Raw genomic sequence first — 20,861 nt, 5'->3', positions numbered from 1 at the left:
CATTATGTTTAATTATGATATATATTTTATATAGGCACTTGGTGCTTCAAAATATAAGAAAATTACACACTTCCAAAAGAGAAGATGGATGGTGTAAAAAGAAAGAACATTGAACTGGGCACCGTTAACTGCCATTAACTGACTTCATGACTTTACTTTTGTAATTATCTCAGAGATTTCTTTTCAAATTAACATATGACGGTCTGGGAGGTTGCAGAGAGGGAATAGGTGGGTGGGCTAGATTGCTAAGGTTCCTTCCATTGCTGAGATACTATGGGTCCTTCTGGAACTTCTTTGAAGCTGGATCTATTGTTCTTTTGTTGTGATGGGAGTGGAGTGGTGCTGTTTTCCTTTAGCAAAGTACGTTACTGTCAGAGAGCCAGTTCATTTTATTGTCACGTCTCACTGGAGCTCTGAGGATGGCCTTTGAGTAACTAATAGGATATCTAGTTCTCTCCCCCCATTCTTCAGAGTGTCATTTAGTTTTCAGGCTGCTTTATTAAAATTTTGTTTCTAAAGTCCTTGTAAGAAAAGATAACTAGGAGATAAAATAATGAAATCTTTATAGCATGGAAAGAGTTTACTTAGGGTAATTCAGGGCTTAATATCTAATTCAAAAGGGTGATTCTCAAAGTATTGCCCCTGGACAGCAGTATCAGCATCAGGTGGGAATTTATTAGAAATGCAAATTCTCAGGCTCCACCCCAGACCCACTGTACCAGAAACTCTAAATGGGGCCTAGCAATCTGTGTTTTCAGAAGCCCTGCAGAGGATTCTGTGGCACACTACAGTTTGAGAGTCATTGCCCTAATGTTGATACAGCTAACAGGAGGGACGTTGTTATTGGGTTGCTTGGAGACTGGAAAGGTAAAATCTTCCTAAAGTGAAACTCGGGGAATTACTAGGTCTGCAGAGTAACTCAGGTAGAGGCCCTGAAACAGGAAGTCTCCCCATTTGAAGTGCAAGGTTCTGCATTGTATTTCTGGGCAGGGAGTGCCAATGCCTGACCATCAGTGTGGTTGGGGTTCAGGCTGAGACCCAGACTCCTGGAGAGCCCAGGTTCTTCCCGTTCCCAGTTCCTTTCTGCCCAAGAACAAGCATGATTGTTGGAACTGTGAAAAGAGGATGGATTCAAGTCCCACTTCTAACAGGCCCTTATCTAGTCATGAGAGCTTTGGAAAATTATTTCATTCCTCTGAGTTTCTGTTTCTTTATCTTTGGAACGAATATCTCTGGCAAAGCATTGTGCGATTTATGTGACTCACATATAGTAGCTACTCAATAAATACTAGTTCCCTTGCTCTTTGGGTATATAAGGCTGATCCTGAGTTGTGGACAGAATGGGACTGGCTACAGTCATTCTGACTGATTGATGTCTATACTGGGCTAGTTGTTATTTCACTTACCAGCCTTGCTTGTAGGAATGTAAGCACATTTTTCTTATAGGACAGATGTGGATAGTCTTATAAGCATGAACCTGGGGTAAGAGTAAGTGTATTTAAACAGATGAAAAATAATGTTAATATTAAATTATTGACAGAATAAGACCTTGCAAAGTTTTCACTTTGAAATTGATCAAATTTAAATTTTGGAAATACGACATTTCATAGTGGTAACCTCTAGCAAGATTATTTTTTTGATATTGTCACAGGAACCCTTGTCAGGAAGTTAAATGAACTGCCACTGACCATGGTGCCATGATGCATTCTAAGAAGACTGGGCCCGGGGGCACTTCCTAAGCAGCTGTTGCACCTAGAATTGACCCCCAGTTTTAACTAGGTACTAGTGGGGTGCCATTCCACAGCTCTCTGAGAGCTAGGTACCATGCGGTTATTCTGAAGTGCTTGGAAGAGGGCCATTAGATGTGCCTTGGGGAGCCCCTCAAGGTCCTGGAATCTAGTCTCCATAAAATTTTTCTTCAGCAGGATATTGGAATATTAATAATTTGCATTTGCCACCTTGACAAGTTTCTCAAATACAAATCCATTGCATAAAACTCTTTGATTTTCATCCTTAGTTTTAAAAGATTGCTATTACTATGCCCATCAAAATGTCATTTAAAAACTCGAATTCTCTTGTGTGTTGCCTGTAGAGCATCTGCTTTGAAATTTCTTCACCAGATATGGGGAACTATCTGAAGCAGTCAGCTGTGTTTTGTGTAGCCTAGGTGCAGTTTTACACAAGTGTTAGTGTTCTGTCAGTTAAACAAAACTGTGTAAATAGAACATCAGAGAAACAAATATCTATGATCCATTTCCTTTGGGGCAGTACCAGGTCTTATCCTTCCGTTAATTTTCTCTAAATATTGGCCTGTTTTATTGAAGGCACTTATTTTTGGGCGTACAGCTCATCTACTAGTGGAAAATGTATGACATATCTAATTTATGTTTCCTTCACGATCATGTTGCTTATTTTTCAAACTTAGCTATCACTATTTACTCAATTTGATTTTACGTCTTTTTAAGACATGCGTATTGAACATTTAAAATATTGCATTCCAAATTCCATCAGCCAACATTTCTCAAATGACTATTTCAAAAGACATAGAAGATGGAGTCTCTTCTTTAAAAAATCATGTGTGCTATTAAGGAAGGCAGAGCACACCCAGATGAAAAAAATGAAAACAAAATTTTTGAAGCAATAAGTTGGTAGGTGCTAAAGAATAATTTGCAAAAATGAACAATGTTAAAAGGGGAACTAACTAGAAAAATGAAAAGAACCAGGCAGCGTACTCAAAAAAGGTTTCTGGGAGGCAGTGAAACTTATTTTGGGTTTTGATAAAGACAATTTTGGATTAGAGAAAAGTTGTGAGGGGATATTGTAAACAAAGGGAATAACTGACTTTTGTGCAGGGTAAGGAAAACAACTTTTATTGCAGATAGTTGGAGTACCATTAAAACAATTGGCTCATTTCTTCTTACGCTGTTAAGATTTAAGCAGGAACATGTATTTCGCAAACAATCTATTATATCTATCCCTCACTTCTTCTTTCTAATTTATTTAAAATCCCACTTACATTTACTTTATACAGAGTATCCCCAAGGCTCTAATAATATTGACTGTGTTAAAATTTGTTTTTCCCTGTAAATTTTAGTTGATAAATCATTTTTCATCTAAGTCATTTATATAATTTTTGGCTTTTAAAAAAATGACAGTAAATAATTGTAGCCCAGGCAAAGTTTATATACAAACTAAATCACTCCTTATGTACCATCTGTTGTTTTTTTTTTCCTTCTAAGTGGAACAAACTTCCTTCTGAGAAATTGTACTGCAGTTACAAATTGCTGTTTATGATCATTTTAGAGATAAAATTCCATAATCTCACTGACATTTAGTTAGCACTGACATTTTGTAAGTGCTGTCTAGTCATTGCTGGGGAATGAAACTGACATCTCTGTGTGCTCTAAAGTGGGGGCAAATTTTCCTGCTTATTATCCACTGAGACATGGGTGGATTAAAGCAGCAAAGTATTTCAAAGATGCAGAGCAAAGGTGACTTCCTGTTTTGTTTTAGGTTTTGTTTCCTTCGCTTCTCAATGAAGGCTGTGTTTTCTAACATTCTGCAATCCTTTTGCTCAGTGATTTCCCTTTGAAAGGGCAGGGTGGGAGGGCCTCTGAAGGTCATTCCATTTACAATATGCCCTGGCAAGGGGGATTGAAGGGGGATAAGCAACTCATTAGTGGCAGGAGCAAAGCAGGAGGAGGTCTGTTTTCTATTTTCCTCTCTAGATTGAATTCATTTGGATGTAAAGGGTCCTATCATCATCATCATCATCATCATCATCATCATCATCATCATCATCGTGTGTGGTGTAATTTTCCTACACCCGTATTTGTCTCAAGTGTTAGGTGAAATTGTTGGTGAGAAGAGTTAAACAATAAGTGCCATTTTATTTTAGTGAGTAAAATCAGAAAAAAAAATGTCCAAGTAGGTTAAAGCAGTTCGTTTTCACGCTTAGGCTGAAAAAGCAGAACTCAAAAGTTGTAAGTCTGCAGGGCAAAGAAAAAAGTTTTCTTGCTTTTGGTGGTCTATGTGTAATTATGTACAACATTTTTTTCTTTTTTAATGAAAGGCAATTTCCCCCTATCTAGTTTTTCACAATGCAGACCTCTGTAGTCAGGACCTCTGGGTTAAGGCCCACCATTGACATGCTTAAGTCTTTCCCCCTCATGTGTGACTCTCTGCAGAGCTAGTGATCACAGAAGTAAAGCTGTGTTTGCTTACAGGAACTATCTCGAGGGAGAGAGGGCCCTGCGTGGGTTCCCACTGTGGGGCTGGGAAAGAGCTGCAGGTCTCAAGGCAGAGCAGTCTAGGGTTTCTGCGTCTTCACTGCTTTTCAAAGCTTTCCCTCCCTCCGCCTCCAGCCCACAGACCTCTCCCCAGATTCCCCACTTCCTGGGAAGATGGGCAGGCTTTGGAGGGCTGGGTCTTCACCGGGGGGAGGAGCTGCCTCTCAGGCGGGGAGGTAGGAAAGGGAAGAGCTGCGGGTCCGAGGCGCAGACCTCCCGTCGAGGTTCGTCCTGCGGTCTCTCCTGCCGGCGGCGGTCGCTACAGCAGCGGCAACTCACAGCAAAAATTGAATCTTTTGGCTCAGCCTACAAGACCTGCAAACTCTTACTGCACTCTCCTCCCCCATTAGGAGACTTTTCCCTCTGGTTTCCCTTCCTTCCTCTCACCCCATACTCCCTCCGCCCCCAGCCTCCCCACTTTGGAAAATTTAAATGCTTCTTTTAGCACCTTTTTGTAATCCAAGAGACGTGACACCCCAGAGCTCCAACTACCTCAGCTGAATTCTACCTTTGTTTTTATTTCTCCCTTGCTTCCTCTTGTTTTCCTCTCATCTGATTCATCGGCGAAGTCTCATGCTTCTGCCAGAGGAGGCGAGGAATAAATAGATGCTACTGCCCCAGAAGGCTTAGACGTCGGGAAAGAGCGGCCAGAGCGGCATTAGCTGCAGGGGCGGCGGCGGCTGGAGCTCGGCGGAGCTCGTGGGACCCCATTGGGGGAATTTGATCCAAGGAAGCTGTGAGATTGCCGGGGGAGGAGAAGCTCCCAGATCATTGTATCCGCTTCCAGGGGGGAGGAGGAGACCGCGGCGCGGGCCTCTCGGCGTCCTCAGCACTGTTGCACCCTGCCCCATCCTGCTGGCATCATGGTGCGCGGCAGCCCGGGAGGGATGCTGTTGCTGCGGGCCGGGCTGCTCGCCTTGGCTGCGCTCTGCCTGCTCCGCGTGCCCGGAGCCCGGGCTGCAGCCTGTGAGCCCGTCCGCATCCCCCTGTGCAAGTCCCTGCCCTGGAACATGACCAAGATGCCCAACCACCTGCACCACAGCACCCAGGCCAACGCCATCCTGGCCATCGAGCAGTTCGAAGGTCTGCTGGGTACCCACTGCAGCCCGGACCTGCTGTTCTTCCTCTGTGCCATGTACGCTCCCATCTGCACCATTGACTTCCAGCACGAGCCCATCAAGCCTTGCAAGTCTGTGTGCGAGCGGGCCCGGCAGGGTTGTGAGCCCATCCTCATCAAGTACCGCCACTCGTGGCCGGAGAGCCTCGCCTGCGAGGAGCTGCCGGTTTATGACCGCGGCGTGTGCATCTCTCCCGAGGCGATTGTCACTGCGGACGGAGCGGGTGAGTCCGGCCACTGCCGAGCCGCTTCCCCTGCCCTTCAGCCCGCTCACTTTTTGGAGTCCTTGTTACTCGCCTTTACTCTCTAATTCTGTCTTTTCTCTTCGGATCACTTAATCTCTCTCGTAATCACTCCTCCATCGAGCACCATTCCTTTTTTCTTTCACCTCATCGCCTTTCCAAACTGATGCAGCTCTATTCCAATAGGTGACCTGTTTTTCTAAAACACCATTCATTCCACTCCCATAACATTTCTACTCAACACTGTTCCTTCACTTTCTGCTCTTGGCAAGTAACCACAGCTTGTGTAGTGATGCTGTTTTCTTACTTTCTTAATTTATGTACAACTACTGAGCTTCCTTGCCTGACTCTCTTGCTTTCTCCATCATCAGTTTTCTATAGCTGTGGAGTTCTAGCTGCTTGTCAAGACTATATGGTGAAAACACAAAACTGAAGTGCTGTTTTCCTCTCATCATTAAAAATGCCAAGATAATTTCAGTAACCTTACTCCGACCTACAGATGTGAGTGGTATGTGTTTGCTCAAAATCCAATTTGAGCAATTACTTTCACCTTAAATTTCCCCCTCCTTTCAATAAGATAAATTGTTCTTCCATTCCAGACTGAAACAGCTGTGAAACATTGCTATGCACTGCTAATTAGCTCCTGTGACTTGCTCCAGCCACAGAGCTGGTGGAGTGAAATTGCTGGGCTCTTTTCACATTCCCACATGCCTTCAAGTCATTTTGTAAATGACATATGGATGAAAGGAGTTATATTTAAGATGTGTTATCATCACATACTCATGTAATGTTATTTTTAATCTTACCTCTTATCCTGCTCTTAAGCTTTGCAAACAATTTGCCTTTAGTACTTTATTTCGTGCTCTTTTTTTGTGTCCATCAACCACACATTCATTTCAATCTTTCCCTACTGTAAAACTTTATTGCAGTTCTACATTTAATGGAATCAACCACAAGTTGTTTTCTCACTAGTGTTCGGTCTAATTATGACAGTCATAACTCTTAAGACCCTAACTAAACCTCGTTCATTAATGGTCCATTTAATTCTTACTCAGTACCACTTCTACCAATTAACCCATGCTCAAATTTCACCCTTCATATACTTTAAAAATAAACTCAATCTTTTATGATCAGTCCTCTTTCATTCCCTTCCTAAGTCAGCTCTGTTCTTAAATGTGAGAACTTGATTGCCTCCTTCTCTGTTCATTTCTTGGGCATCAACTTCTTCTTCTGCCTCTCAGCTTGCTCAGGCTAAGCTCATGTCTGTAGCCCATTTCTAGATAATGCTTCTTGGTTGTCAGGGAACTAATTTGAAAAAAACTGCTTTTTTTTTGCACACGGACCCGCTTAACGTAAAGTGAGTGGGGAGGAGAAAAGTACTTGTACAAATAGCTGCAAAACCGAAACGTAACAGAAAGGTTTCAAGAGCTTTTTGTTGGCCACCTCACTTAGTTTATTACTCTCTATTGTCTTCTTGATTTTAATCAAGAGCCAAGAACTGGTTGTATAAAATAATCAGAAAGAAATTTACTTGTTATTAGTCCTTGGACTAAAAGAGCACTCTCGAGCCTTTGCACTCACTACTGTCACAGGCTGTGCAGACTCTGGAAGAGTTCCGTCAATTTTTGACTTGCTCTGCCAGGCACTTAGAATCAGTTAAATGCTGGCGCTCCGCTCAGGCCAAGGGCTAGGAATGAGGTGCTCACGCTGAAATGCATTCCTCCTGTTAAAGGAGAAGACTTACTCTGAAACCTGTCAGAGATGGACCTCAACTGAGAGAGGTTTGGCAAGGTTAATGGCTCTCAAAGGCCATATTCAGTATGGATGGGAAGCAGTTTCCTTAAGTGTCCCTGAGTTACCTATCATCGCGGACCAAAGGCAGAACAATTGCCTCATTGAAGCACTCAAATAGGACATGCATGGAAACAATTTGTCAGTCCATGGGACCTGATTTCTGAGCTGCTTTAAAATGCCACAATATCTGCTTTGCTGACAGCACCCTTGCTAGAAAAATAAGTAGGGGTAGATGGTAGTTGGAACTATATTTTAGTAGTGGTCTCCCTTCCCCCACTTCCTTTACCATAACCTTCAGTGTGAATCAGACTATAGTGGCAGGAGGGAGCTGAAAAGGAGGTGGGAATGGGGAATGGGGGGGGGGGGGTGTATTTTAGCCTGAAGGGTCCCCCTTGGTTTCTAAGGCCAGCTTGATGAAAATTACATTCCCTATCCTGGGTCAAACTGTCAGGCACCTGGAATTACTTAGGAACTACCACATGTGGCCAGTTGAATTTATGATGCAAATATACTCCTTGGTTCAGTGGGATATGACAGTTCACGAAGCAGGGTTTTTTTTGTTTTTGTTTTTGTTTTTTTTCCGTTCCTCCAGGTAGATGCAGAGTCCCTAAGTCTTATGACTAGAATCCAGCAGACTGTAAAAAAGAGGTCTTCCTGAATAAAATGGGACCATCTTTCACATTTCTTCAATGCCAAGAGTATTTTTCAAATCCTACCATTCACATGGATCTGTTCCCTCATTGTATATTACGACTCCACAAACAAGTCTAGGACATTTTGCAAAGCAAAGTCTTATTGAAATGGAGTGTTGCTGCAAACTACGTTTTGCTTTTTAAATACTGAGGGTAAACATATATTTATAAGGAAAACATCATATCCTGACCGTTACTAATAAATTCACATTAAATTTATTCTTTTTCCACGTTTTATATTTACTGTAGAGTTGTGGCTACATGCAGAACTGCTTTATCTGAGAATTCAGTTCAATTTAGTCATTCAGCCAGTTAATTAAGACATTTAGTCAAATCTTTAATATTGTATGGTGAGTAAAGAGTATGAGCTAGGAGTTGGGTAGAGCAATTGTTGAATCTTGACTCTGCCTCATATCAATTGTTATTGTAGGGAAATTACAGAACCTCTTTGATTGAAAGTTTTTTGACCTGTAATGTGGAGATAATGCATCCACATTCCACAGGCATGGTGAAGGTGAAATTAAATAGCATATGTACTACGTGATACATGGCCCTTAACACATTTTTGCTGCTGCTATAGCTATTTTACTGTGATTATCATTGTTATAGCAAATTGACATTTTCTTTTTTGTTTGTTTGGTTTTTGACATGGTATGTTGGTCACTGCAGATACAGCCTAGAACTTTTATCAGTTCAGCTCCGGAAAACAAGCTTCACAGTGGGACCTAACTGGAAAAGCACATCTTACTTCTGAATATATAAGCTTAATATTTCATTTTATACAAATCGACCTGGACTTCAGGCTCAAGAACAAATCCATTTGGGAGCAACAAGAAAGAATGAATGAGTCTGATGGATTTCTGTTAGTTGCAAATACTTTATCTCAGAAATGTAGAAATCATGTATTTAAGAAAATTTATTGTATGATATTTAACAGCTATTTATACAACTCCCATGGCCTGCCATGCCAAGGGCTTTATAATCACTCCTCAGTCATTTGCTGGTCTCCGAGGCAGTGTTAACTTGTCACCCCAGCTCTTGCTCAACACATTTCTCCAAGCCCTCTCTCGCCTGGCAGAGCTGGGCCAACTTTCACATGCATGAACTGCTGTTTAATCATTTCTCCACTCTCTGAGGAACAGGCAGCCTTTTCTTTAGCCTTGGTCTACAAATATTTGAGGGGCCAAATACCAAGAAGGAAGACTTATTTAGTGTGATAGGAGGAAAATGGAGTGGAAAGGAGAAATGGAAATTTTAGATTAAAACTAGAGAGAAAACATGATTCTAAGGATACTTCATCACGTAAAATATTGAAAGGCACTCTGGATGGGGTAGGGAAGAATATCTCAGAGTGTAATAGTATTTAATTTACAGTAAGCCCAATTATCAGTGGTAGTAAACTCTTATGTAGCCCCCAAATCTTATTTTAATAATTCATTTATTTCCTTCCCAGCAAACTTCCAAATAGTTGTCACTATAAATAGCAAAATTGACTAAGGTTATTTGGCCTTTCTCTTTCTATTAAATGTATAAAAAGAGGTGATCGAGAGCCACCATATAGACATATAGCTCAGAATAATTAAGAATTGGCTATTTCCCTCAGTTTAAAAAAAAATCACAGCTCTAGAGTTATAGGCCCTTAGTTGGAATTCCAGATTTGCCATTAATGTTGTGCCTTGAGCAAGTCATTTGACATTAACATTGGGGATTGTGAAGAACAAAAGAAATATTCATGTGACGTGATTGATAAATGATAAAGCACAATATAAGTGTTTAACAATAATATGATTGGGGAGAGGACGTATCATCCTCAGGAGAGGGATCATTAGTAGCAACAGAATTAGAACTAGTAACACTTCACATGTTCTCGGTGTGGTTTTAAATGTGTTATGCATATTAATTTATTTAATTATTTTAACTACATGGTGGGTATTATTATTTCCATTTTGCAGAAAAGGAAGCTGAGGCAGATAGAGAAGTTAAGTGACTTGTCCAAGTTCATAAAGCTATTAAGAGAAAGAAGATTCAAAGCAGAACCCATTCTACACTCTACTTCTCTTATGAAGAAAGAGGTGATTCCTTACTTAAGGGGAATCTGTGTCTTTTGACCATCAAAATTGTAGTTAAAGGATTGTTTCTTTTTTTTTTTTTCCGTTGTATTTTGAAAGCACATTTATATAGAGAGGCTACTCAATTTACCATGGGGTTATATCCTGATAAACTCATAGTAAGTTGAAAATATTGTAAGTTGAAAATGTATTTGATACACTTAACTTCTTGAACATCATGGCTTAGGCTAGCCTACCTTAACCGTGCTCAGAACACAATATCCAAAGAATGCTGGAAACACAGTACACTGAAGAGTATTGGTTGTTTACCCTCATGACCAGGTGGCTGAGTGGGAGCTGCTGCTCTCTACCCCTACCCAGCATATTACTAGCCCAGAGAAAGATTGAAATTCAAAATTCGATGTACAGTTTCTACTGGATGCATATTGCTTTCACATCATCGTAAAGTTGAACCATCATAAGTTGGGGACCATCTGTATAGTTCAAGAGAATAAAAGACTGCCCTGGACAAGGGGTTCCAAGAGATAAGCTATAACTACTTCTTTTGAAATATCAGAAAACATGCATTCCAGATTTTCACATCTAACCTTGAGTCCCTCAGTCTCAACATGGCCCAGAGTAAACTCATCATTTCCTTACCATCACAGCCCTATTCTTTTCTAGTATTTTTTTTTTAATTTATTGGGGTGACAATTGTTTGTAAAATTACATAGATTTCAGGTGTACAATTCTGTATTACATCATCTATAAATCCCATTGTGTATTCACCACCCAGAGTCTAGTATTTTCTATATTGTTTTGAGGCATCACCACACCCATACTTGAAGCCTGGCAGTCAGCCTTGCTTCCTTCCTCTTCCTTATTCCCCACATTCAGGAGGGATCAAGTGCTATTGAGTCTACTCTGAATCCAATTCCCTCCCCTCCCTTCTCTAATGCTACTTTCTTAGTTTGGATCTCACCATTTCTCATGTGAATTATGGCCAGAGGATAATTGGCTTGCTTACCTCTCTAGTATTGCCCCTTCATATTCCAACAGGGTGATCTTTCTGAAATACAAATTTGTTGATAAAATCCTTTGTTATCTGCCTCTAGCCTTCATAATCTCATCCTTTCTTGCTTCTTCAGCATCATTTCTCTGTGCTGATACCACTCTATATTTAGACCACAGTGGAAAATATGCAGGTCCCTTAATGAGTAGTGCAGTTTCTTACCCCCAAACCTTTGCATGTGCTATTCTCTAGAAAAACCTCCCCACATTCCCCAGCTCCTTTACGACTCTTCTGGAAACCTCTATGACCGCTACTAGAAATCCCTGATTCATAAAACCTACTAATAATATCTACTATTTTAATTTAGGATGATTTTGTTAGAATGCCTAAATTTAACTTTCTGAAAACAATATTTTTATTATTTATGATCAGAAAACTTTTAAGCACTTCAAAAAAATGTAGAAACATTTTCCTGTAAATAAGAATGAAAGAAGAAAACCCTTCTCCTGGATTCAGCTGTATCAAAGGGGTTTTCTTTTCCAAGAGAAGAGTTTTATTTTTCATTTTTATTTCAATCTTTTAATAATAAACAATTATTCTGAATGTAGATCAATATAATTTCCTCATTTACAGAGAGATCATTTTTCTATGAATCATATCGCATGATTAGTGGACTTATTCAGGAATAGAAAAACCATTGGTACATTACTTTAATATTTGAATACATTTATCATGAATAAAGCCTTTCAATAGAATAAAAGTCATTAAATTAACAGTATATGACTGAACTGAACCAAATGTTTTAGAATCAAGTAGTTGTTGCCTGCTTATTTATTTTGTGACTGCTGTATTTCCTTGGATATAGCTTTTTAAGTACTAGCTGATGATTACTAATTCATTAATTGTAATTTTGGGTGCTGTTCTCCTAAAGTGGTATTAACCCTTTCTTGTTTTATTCATAATATGACCCATGAAGAAAAAGAACACAGAAAAAACATTATTTTCTATTATTTTCTAGTATAAACAGGCGTTAAACTCATTTAACATAAGGTGTTGATACAAATATAAAACTCGTATAAAAGGACTGAGTTGAAGTGTCAATAAGAATATATGCCTAGGAATATATAGCATCTCATCATGGGACTTTAGGAGGCATTCAGTGTTATTCATTAGAGGCTGCTTTCTTAACTGGAATACAGAAGGACTTTATATCATTACCTTTATCATCACTTATTATCTTTTTCTGGTATTATGAGATCATGATAAGAGTCAATGGCAGTTCCCACTTATTACCATGTCTATTACTTGCACTGGCTTGAGTAGTCCCTGAATGGTAGATTTCCTTTCTGCTGAAGAACTGTTTAGTCTACAGTTAACAAAGAGCACAAGAGTACTTTCTGAATGTTTTCCTTAGGCACTGAAATTTTAAATGTATGCCATTACAGTGTGATACATCTATTTATTTACACGTCTTTTAGTCATCAAGAGACAAGTGTTGGGCATGTGCCTAATATGTGTACGGGCTTTACTGTGATAGGATGCTGATAATTCACACATTTAGTGAAGCTCTAAAACTTTATTTACTAAATCCTGAAATTTTACGCACAGTTCATGAGGATTCATAAGAGTATATTACCTTTCCATCACATGAAAGAGTAGATCTTGTCCTTATTTGACTTAATAAATGATAAGTGTGCCAACCTTACTACACTGATAAGAATCCATTTCCTTGAGACACCTGGGTTCTTACTCAAGTCAACTTGTGACTGAATTAGATTTTTTATGTGGGAATTCTTGAAATAATAACAAATATGTTATGATTCTTACTTTATTCTATCACCTTTCAGATTTTCCTATGGATTCTAGTAATGGAAACTGTAGAGGGGCCAGCAGTGGTGAGTATATCACTATCTTCTTGGGTTTTGTTTGTGATCAAATTAGTTTTTGATGTAACCTGGATACTGAAGTCTTATTTGGGGACTTTTGGGCCTTACATTTTTTGGGGATTATTTCCCATCTCCTCCCTCTCTGTGATCTCCCTCAGTACTTTTCAGTTCTTTGGGGGCTACCCTTTTTGGTCCTTTAGCCAGAAAGCTGGGTTTCTTTATTCCACTCTGTGATGTAATTTCTGTGACTGCTCCTGCATCTGAGGCTAAGTGGTGGGAGGACAAAGCAATGGGGGTTTGCCCTTATTTCTTGATACCACATGTCCAATCAGAAAGGAAGGTTCAGCTACATCGACATTTTAGGCTTCCGAGGGCCTATTTTGCTGCAGCTGTTGCTGTTACCACTGTCCCAGGAATGCTTAAGGAATGGGGTATAAGAGGAGTGTTAGGAGACCCTTTTCCTACTTCTTGAGTCAGAATTAGAGGGTTTCTCCCGGAGTACTCTGTCTGCATCATGCCCACTTCCAGGTTATGAGCTGTCTTGAAACCTGGCTGAGGGATACCAGAAGGGAAGAATGGTGAAGCCATTACCAGTTTGATCATACCGGTCTTTCCCAACCTTCTCGCTACTATTTACTTTTCAGAGTCCTTAAGTGTCTGCTTCATGCATTCTGTTCAGGTTTTATAATTGTATTCCGTAGGAAAGATATAATGGTGTCTACTTAATCCATCTTATCATAAAACAAACTTTTACGTGAAGTATGACATACGAGCAGAAAAGAGCACAGATCATAACCATGCAGCTCAGTGCCTTTTCACAAACTAAACACTCTTATGTAACCACCACACAGATCAAGATATATAATATTAACCAGCACTCCAGAAGCCTCCCTGTGCTTCTTTCAAATCACTGCTTTCACCTTTGTTTTCAAAGATAACTACCAGCAGGAATTCTAACAGCATATATTAATTTTGCCTGATTTTCAACTTTTATAAATGGAATCCTATAGCACATACAGTATGTATTTGTGAGTGTGTGTGTCTTCCTTTCCTTTATTCTTTATTATACTGTGTATAGCAACAGTTTTAAATTTTCATTGTATTCTATCGTTCTATCATATTAATCTACAACACTGTTCCTGGATATTTAGGTTGTTTAGTTTTTGTTACGAAAACATTATAACTATAATTAGTTACTACATACTTCTGTTCACTTTCCTGCAGTAATTTGCTTTGATTTGGGCCTGTATGTCCTGCCTTTAAGATGTTCTATATGTGGAAGCAGAAAATAAGATTTGTAAAATTTATAAATTAATTTTATTAAGTTTTAAATAGGTTTGAAACGTCAATTTTCATTATATCGAAACAGTTTTTACTGTTGATGATCAGAGTGACAGGTGTTTAATCCAAGGCAATGTCCACCAAAGGCACCCCAATAAATATTTATTTTTTAAAAAGTCTTTGGTGTCCAACAATGGTTCTATTTTAAGGCTCACTCCAACTATTGTGTTTGGTCAAAATAAACCAAAAACCTAATTTGTATAAGAGTACAATTGGTAAGTCAAAATTTCTGGCCAAGTGTGAGTATGTGCTATCAATTTGTCCTGAAGTTATGGTTAGAATAACATAGCACTTCATCGTATAAAACAGAGAAGACATCAACAGCACTATGAATAATACACAAAAATAGTTCAGTGTATAAAACTACCTAGAATGAATGTAGTGTTCCTGGGTTCAGTGTTTACTCTTCCTATTTTATAAATGTTTTCCTGTTCCCTGGTATAGTGAGAGTGATGAAAAACAAACTAATAGACAAAACGAAGGTCACTCTGCTTGTGAAAACATATTCACATGTTCTGAAAAGAAAGTATAATTTGTTCACACTCAAAATTCTATACTTTGGAATAATGTAACAGCTGAGGTTGATTATGATAAAACAGGAAATGAGGAAGACATAAAAGCATTGTAACCCATGTAACCCCTCTTTCAAAAGTGTCAAGCTGTTTCTGTCTGGAATTTGCAAAAGAAATTCTTTCACTCCAGTTACTTTATCTCTTTTGCCTCAAAGCTTAACAATCTTCTTTTTGTTTTTGGGGAGATAATAACTCTGTCTGAGCAGCTTCCAATTTGTGAGTGTGTTGACTGTTGTAAACCCATTATTATTATAAGGAGTACATCTGCTCTACTTTCCATAAACTAGGAATATGGAGAAAAATAACTTTCATTCTACTCCACTGAGTCACTTGATGTGTTAAATTAACAGAAAATTATTCAAATAATGCACTGAAAAGATATATTTTTATTAAAATAATTCTGGAAAAGAATCCCCCAGTTTTCTACTTTGACCACAACCAATTTATGAGCTTTCATATTCGAAAAACAATTTTTTTCCAGAGAGGTGAAATTGTTGGTAATTTCTAACACTAATTAATTATAGGGGTGTGACCAAATTACATAACTTCTCTGAGTCTCATATAAAATCAGATTATATTGATCTCTGCATTCCCTTATGATATATTTTCATATTAGGGAACCATTAGCAGTATCCCTTAGTGTAAGTTGGGTGCTCTCCCAGGTTTATCACTAGCCTATTCCTGGCCATGTTTCAAAGGTACCTCAGAGACACTTCTCTAGGCAGCGGAGTGGTAGCTGCTGAGTAACTGAAGGTTCCTGATTGCCTGCACCTGTCAGGCCTGCCTCAGTACCCCCTCTTTTAGTGCGATGAACTATGCCTAGCCATGGTAGCATGGACCCATTCACTTTTTTCTTCTCCGAACTTCTTTCTGCCCTTTGGCTTCCTACTAATTTTGGGAAGGAGCCCAGTTTTTTTTTTCTGTTTTCCTCCTTCGGTGCAAATGTTTACCAACTATAGAGGCTGTATTGACTTGGGAAAACTTCTACCCTTTATTTGAGAGAAAAAGTAGGCTAGATTAAAAAATACTATGTTATCATTTTACAGTGGCTTACATATATACGAATATATGTGTGTCTGTATATAATCAGTGTATTAGTCCATCCATCCCTACCATTCATCAAAAAATTAATGACCACCTCTTCGTACCAGGCACACTCTACACCAAGGACATGGGATGAAAGAGTGAGCAGTTGACTGAGTGCCCTTCCTATTTCTTCCACCTGTTTTCTATGTAACTGGGATTGAGGAGAAACATATTCTGAAAGACTCTGAAGCCCACTTTATTTTTTTGTTAATTGTACTCTTTAGAGTACATCACAAAAACACTATACTTCAGACCTCACAATAGAAAATGGGCAAATTTCATTGACTCTATATTTTTTATATCCTGAATGACTCTTGGATCCAGCCACCTTTTGAAAGGTAGTTTATTTAAAATTTTCCAAAGACATAAATCCTAAAGGAATAAACTAAATTTCCTTTTCTTATTAATGTAGTGTTAGTCCTTTCAATTTTAAGCAATTCCCTTTTACAAAGTACAAATAACTATGAATTGAGACCTTTATTACAATATTTGAGATTTGTTTTTTCAGCTAAATTGAGCAAATGTTAGTTTTGCTTTTTAAAGCCTTATTATATTACCGAGGTTCACCAGTCAACTTCATTGCATTTCCACATACTGCTCTAATCCAAAGTAAAATCTAATAGGGTATTCTTCGCCCTGTGTCTATGTTTAGGAAATAAATATTATTTTAAACACATAATGAACAGCTGCCAAGTCATGACACATTTCTATTTAAAAAAGAAATGAAAGGAATATCTCATATGAATTTTATGTTAATGGTACTTTATTGAAGTATAATTTACTTATAGTAAAGTGCACAGTTCTTGTATGATGCATTGAATTTTGACAAATGAATACACCCATGTGGTAGCTATCATTCAGGTCAAGATAAAGATTTCCATCACCCTTGGTAATTCCCTTGCACCCTGTCCATCATGCCCCCGCTCCATGAGGCAAGCACAGTTCTGATTTTTACTACCATAGATAAATGTTTTCTTCAGATTCATGTAAGTAGAATCATACAGTACATATTCTTTTGTGACTGGCTGCTTTTGTTTTTGCTTAATGTTTTTGAGATTTATTCGTGTAGTTCTATGTATTTCTTTTTTTTTATTGTGTAATAGTACACCCTGGTGTGAGCATGATACCAACATAATTTCTACATTCTATCCTTTTTTGATATAGTTCCCCCAAAACTAAATGTAACACATATAAATTAAAAGTTTCTATATCTAGGAAAACAGTTAGCAACTTTTATTTTCAAGCTTATAAATGATTTTTGTTAGAAAATTGTCCCTTCCTGTTTCATAAACTGCTCTTGAATTTGCATAAAATATCTTCAGCTCTTTTTGGTTTATTTATATATTACTACTATTAATAGCTAACATTATATTCGATGAGTGATTACTAAGTACTGGGCTCTGTGCTAAATTCTTTATGTGAATTACTCTAAATTCTTAACAATAACCCTATGAGACAAACAGCATTAGTTTAGAAATAAGTTTTGTAACTTGCCCAAGGACACATGACTAAGAAGGAGTGAAGCTAGAATTCAAACCCGTGTGCCCTTAATCATTTGCCATATTCTCCAGCACTATAATATTCATCAGAATGGTCAGATATATGGTCCTTTTGGCTTGCTAAGCTTGGTTATTCAAGTTTTTGATATGTACATGATAGTGCAAATGTACTCCCTACATCAGGAAATTAGCATAGCCTACCTGAATCAAAATGGCAGAATCAGACACTACTGAAAAAATCTGATTGCCTTGTTTACTTTTGGTAGGTACCACAGCTCTGTAGGTGGCAAGGAGCCTTGGGAAAATATTACTTCTCTTACTCATTAGATATTCTTTATAAATGATGGGTTTGGAATCCTGGTGAATGTTGAGCATCATTAGATCTAACATTTATGGTGCATGGTACGCCAGATACTGTGATAACTATTTTATGTATATTATCTCATTTAATTCTCCAAGTAACTCTACAAGATACCATTGATTAGATATTAAAAGTCACAAATAGTAAGGAATGTATCCTGGACTCAAACCCAGCTGTGTATGACAAAAAAAGTCCATCCTTCTATCCATGGTGTTTTCCGGAGTAATGATCTACTTAGTAGTATAAATGTCCTTGGTTTCTGATGCAGTTGTTTTTTAAAATTTCATTTCATCTTTGAGATCAGGACACTAAGGTTCTGAGGTTTTTGTTTTGTTTTGTTTTGTTTTGTTGTTTTAATGCCCTAGAAATACTGAGATCCTCTAGATTTCAATAAAGTGTTCATTTCATGACTTGCAATTTTGGAAAGAGGGAAGGTGGTCCTGGGGGTAGAATGTAGGCATGTCTCACCATCTCTTTGTTTCTAGAAGGGTAGTGGAACTGACCTTTTGGAAGGCCAAATCCATATTGCCCACCTTCCGTTAAGGGCTATCTGAATAAGTTCCACAATGGCACCCATCCTTGTTGCCATTTTGATGATGTTGATTATAAAGTAGATCATCCATCTAGTATGTTGACTACTTCAGTTTACTTACCTGTTTGTGTGTTCTACTGCAGCCATCCACTTCCATGGAGATATTCTGGACCTTGCTTTCTAGCTGTGGTGCCAGCACTCTAATCTTAATTTCAAGCATCCCACTCTTTTCCTGCTGTTTCTTTTCATTCTAGCAGATTTGCTGTAGTACCATCACTGCTAAAAAGTTTACTCCATTGAGACTGTCTATTTATCTGTTCAACCCTAACCTCCTTGTCTACCTGAGATTTTGTGGTCTATTGTAACAATAATTCTCTTGAAAATACCCTCAATTCCCTTGCCTTCCTTCTTCTGCCATATTCACCTGTCAAAATCCTAACTCTAGTTGCTGGAGAAAATAACTCAATTGGGGTGACTGGTTTCACTTTAAGTTCAAGATAAAATTCAAATGCACAATCAATGTTATTGCCTAGCAAGCCTACCCTTTTTCCTCTAGAAAGTTTGCCTTACAACTCAGTAAAATAACTGTTTTATACCTTTTCTTCTCTCCTTGAACTTCCATGCCCTTCCTCTTTTGGTCCCTTATTCCCCACAGCTGAATGACTTCACTTCATCCTCCAATGAGAAAGTAAAACCCATCGGAAGGAACTGTCTCATCATCTCACCAACAATTGTGTAAGCCTGTCAACATCTGGACCCCTCTCTCCTTTTTCTTCTTGTGTAGTGTATGATGTGTTCCTCTGGCTTCAAAGTCTTCTTCTCCTTTTCCGTCAGACTCCTCTTGCTGATCTCACTCAACAGATAATGTTCTGTCTTAACTTATTTGAGCTTGGAGGGTCTTTTGACACAGAGGACCGCTCTCCGTTTCTCTTGGAACCCCCTCTTCTTTCAGCTTTTTGACTCCATGCTCTCCTATACTTCTTCTCCATCATTGGATGCTCCTTCTCAGTCTCCTTGATCATCTTCTTTGCTATCTTACATATAAAGATGTAGTTCCTGCCTAGATGGTTGCAACTCATCTTTCAGGTTTTAAATTTAAATGTCATTTCCTTAGAAAATTTGGAAGACCAGACTAGTTTAGATCATCAAGTTACATGTTCTCATTGGACGTTGTACTTTTCTTTCATAGCATTCATCACATATGAAAACAAGTGACTTTGGGTATAATTATTCAATATCTGTATCTTATTCTGCATTGTCTGTATTACCCATCAGGTATTCTACGTGCCTAGCACAGAGCTTGGCATATTAGCAGATACTCGATAAATATTGGTAGAATGAATTATTAACATGTAAGTGACTGAAAGAGCTCAATAAATGTTAGGTTTTTTTTTTTTTCTTTCCCATCTCATATTTAGAGACTCATGGATATCCCAGGGTTATAGAGTTATAAAAGACTTTCTACAGAAGAAAGACAAGTTCCTGGTGTGATGGACATTGACATATATTTAAAATTAATTAAGGGCATGCTTATGGACACTTCTAGGCAGTTAAAAATATAGATCTGGATCTCAGTAAAGAAGTCATAGTTAATGATATAGATTTTAAAATCATAAAAAATTTTGGTTTTACATCTGTTTTAAAATGTGTGGTCTGTTCTAATGTGTCTTAAAATGGTGGGAAAGAGGACAAGGGGCTTCTCGGGTCAAATGTCAGATACAAAACATATAGTGAGTGCATTTGGTACGAATTAAAGTTATTTAAACTCTCATCAGAATTGAGTCAGTCTTGAAAGAATTATAGTGGAAATTATAACACAAACAGAATTGTATTTTCTTCTCTGCCTCCCCTCCCCCGCCCCCCACTTTGATAAGTAATCCTGAGCACAGATCTACGGTCTTTTCCTAGAAAAAGCAGAAGAATACTCATTCATAGTTAGCAGTATTCCAAAATCATGGTACATGAAAGGTTATAAGAGTTTTGAAATCTGGCAAAGTTAATTACAACCTTACAGTTCTGGATGACACCCAAGAGAAGTCAATTTCAAACAAAGGTCAGGATTAGTTTGAAAATCATATCATACTTCAGCTTGAACTCAAGTTTGCATTAAATAGCGATGGTCCAGGGAAAATCACATTTTATTGTTTCAGGTACTTCTAATTCTTTAGATCTTGTAAAGCCATACAACCGTTTAAAATACTATTATCTTTATGTGTTTTCAATAAATGAGCCTATTTGGGGGAAAAAAAAAAGAAAAAAATATATATATATATATTATTTTATTTTTTCAATTGGGAAATATTGGGGAACAGTGTGTTTTTCCAGGGCGCATCAGACCCAAGTCCTTGTTCTTCAATCTAGTTGTGGAGGGCTCAGCTCAGCTCCAAGTC

General features: G+C 38.3%; 1 protein-coding gene across 1 annotated transcript in view; it reads left to right on the top strand.

Moving 5' to 3' along the window:
• The first annotated feature begins 4,379 nt into the window (after window positions 1-4,379).
• FRZB (frizzled related protein) overlaps window positions 4,380-20,861 on the top strand; it is a 32,196-nt gene continuing 15,714 nt past the window's right edge. The window contains exons 1-2 of the mRNA XM_019752852.2: window positions 4,380-5,630; window positions 13,042-13,089. Of these exons, the coding sequence (XP_019608411.1) occupies window positions 5,153-5,630; window positions 13,042-13,089 (526 nt within the window). The 5' untranslated portion in view covers window positions 4,380-5,152. The remainder of the gene's footprint in view (window positions 5,631-13,041; window positions 13,090-20,861) is intronic.

This window comes from Rhinolophus sinicus, linkage group LG01 (genome assembly GCF_036562045.2).
Source record: "Rhinolophus sinicus isolate RSC01 linkage group LG01, ASM3656204v1, whole genome shotgun sequence".
Taxonomy (NCBI): Eukaryota; Metazoa; Chordata; class Mammalia; order Chiroptera; family Rhinolophidae; genus Rhinolophus; species Rhinolophus sinicus.
This window is presented reverse-complemented; position numbering and strand designations above follow the sequence as displayed.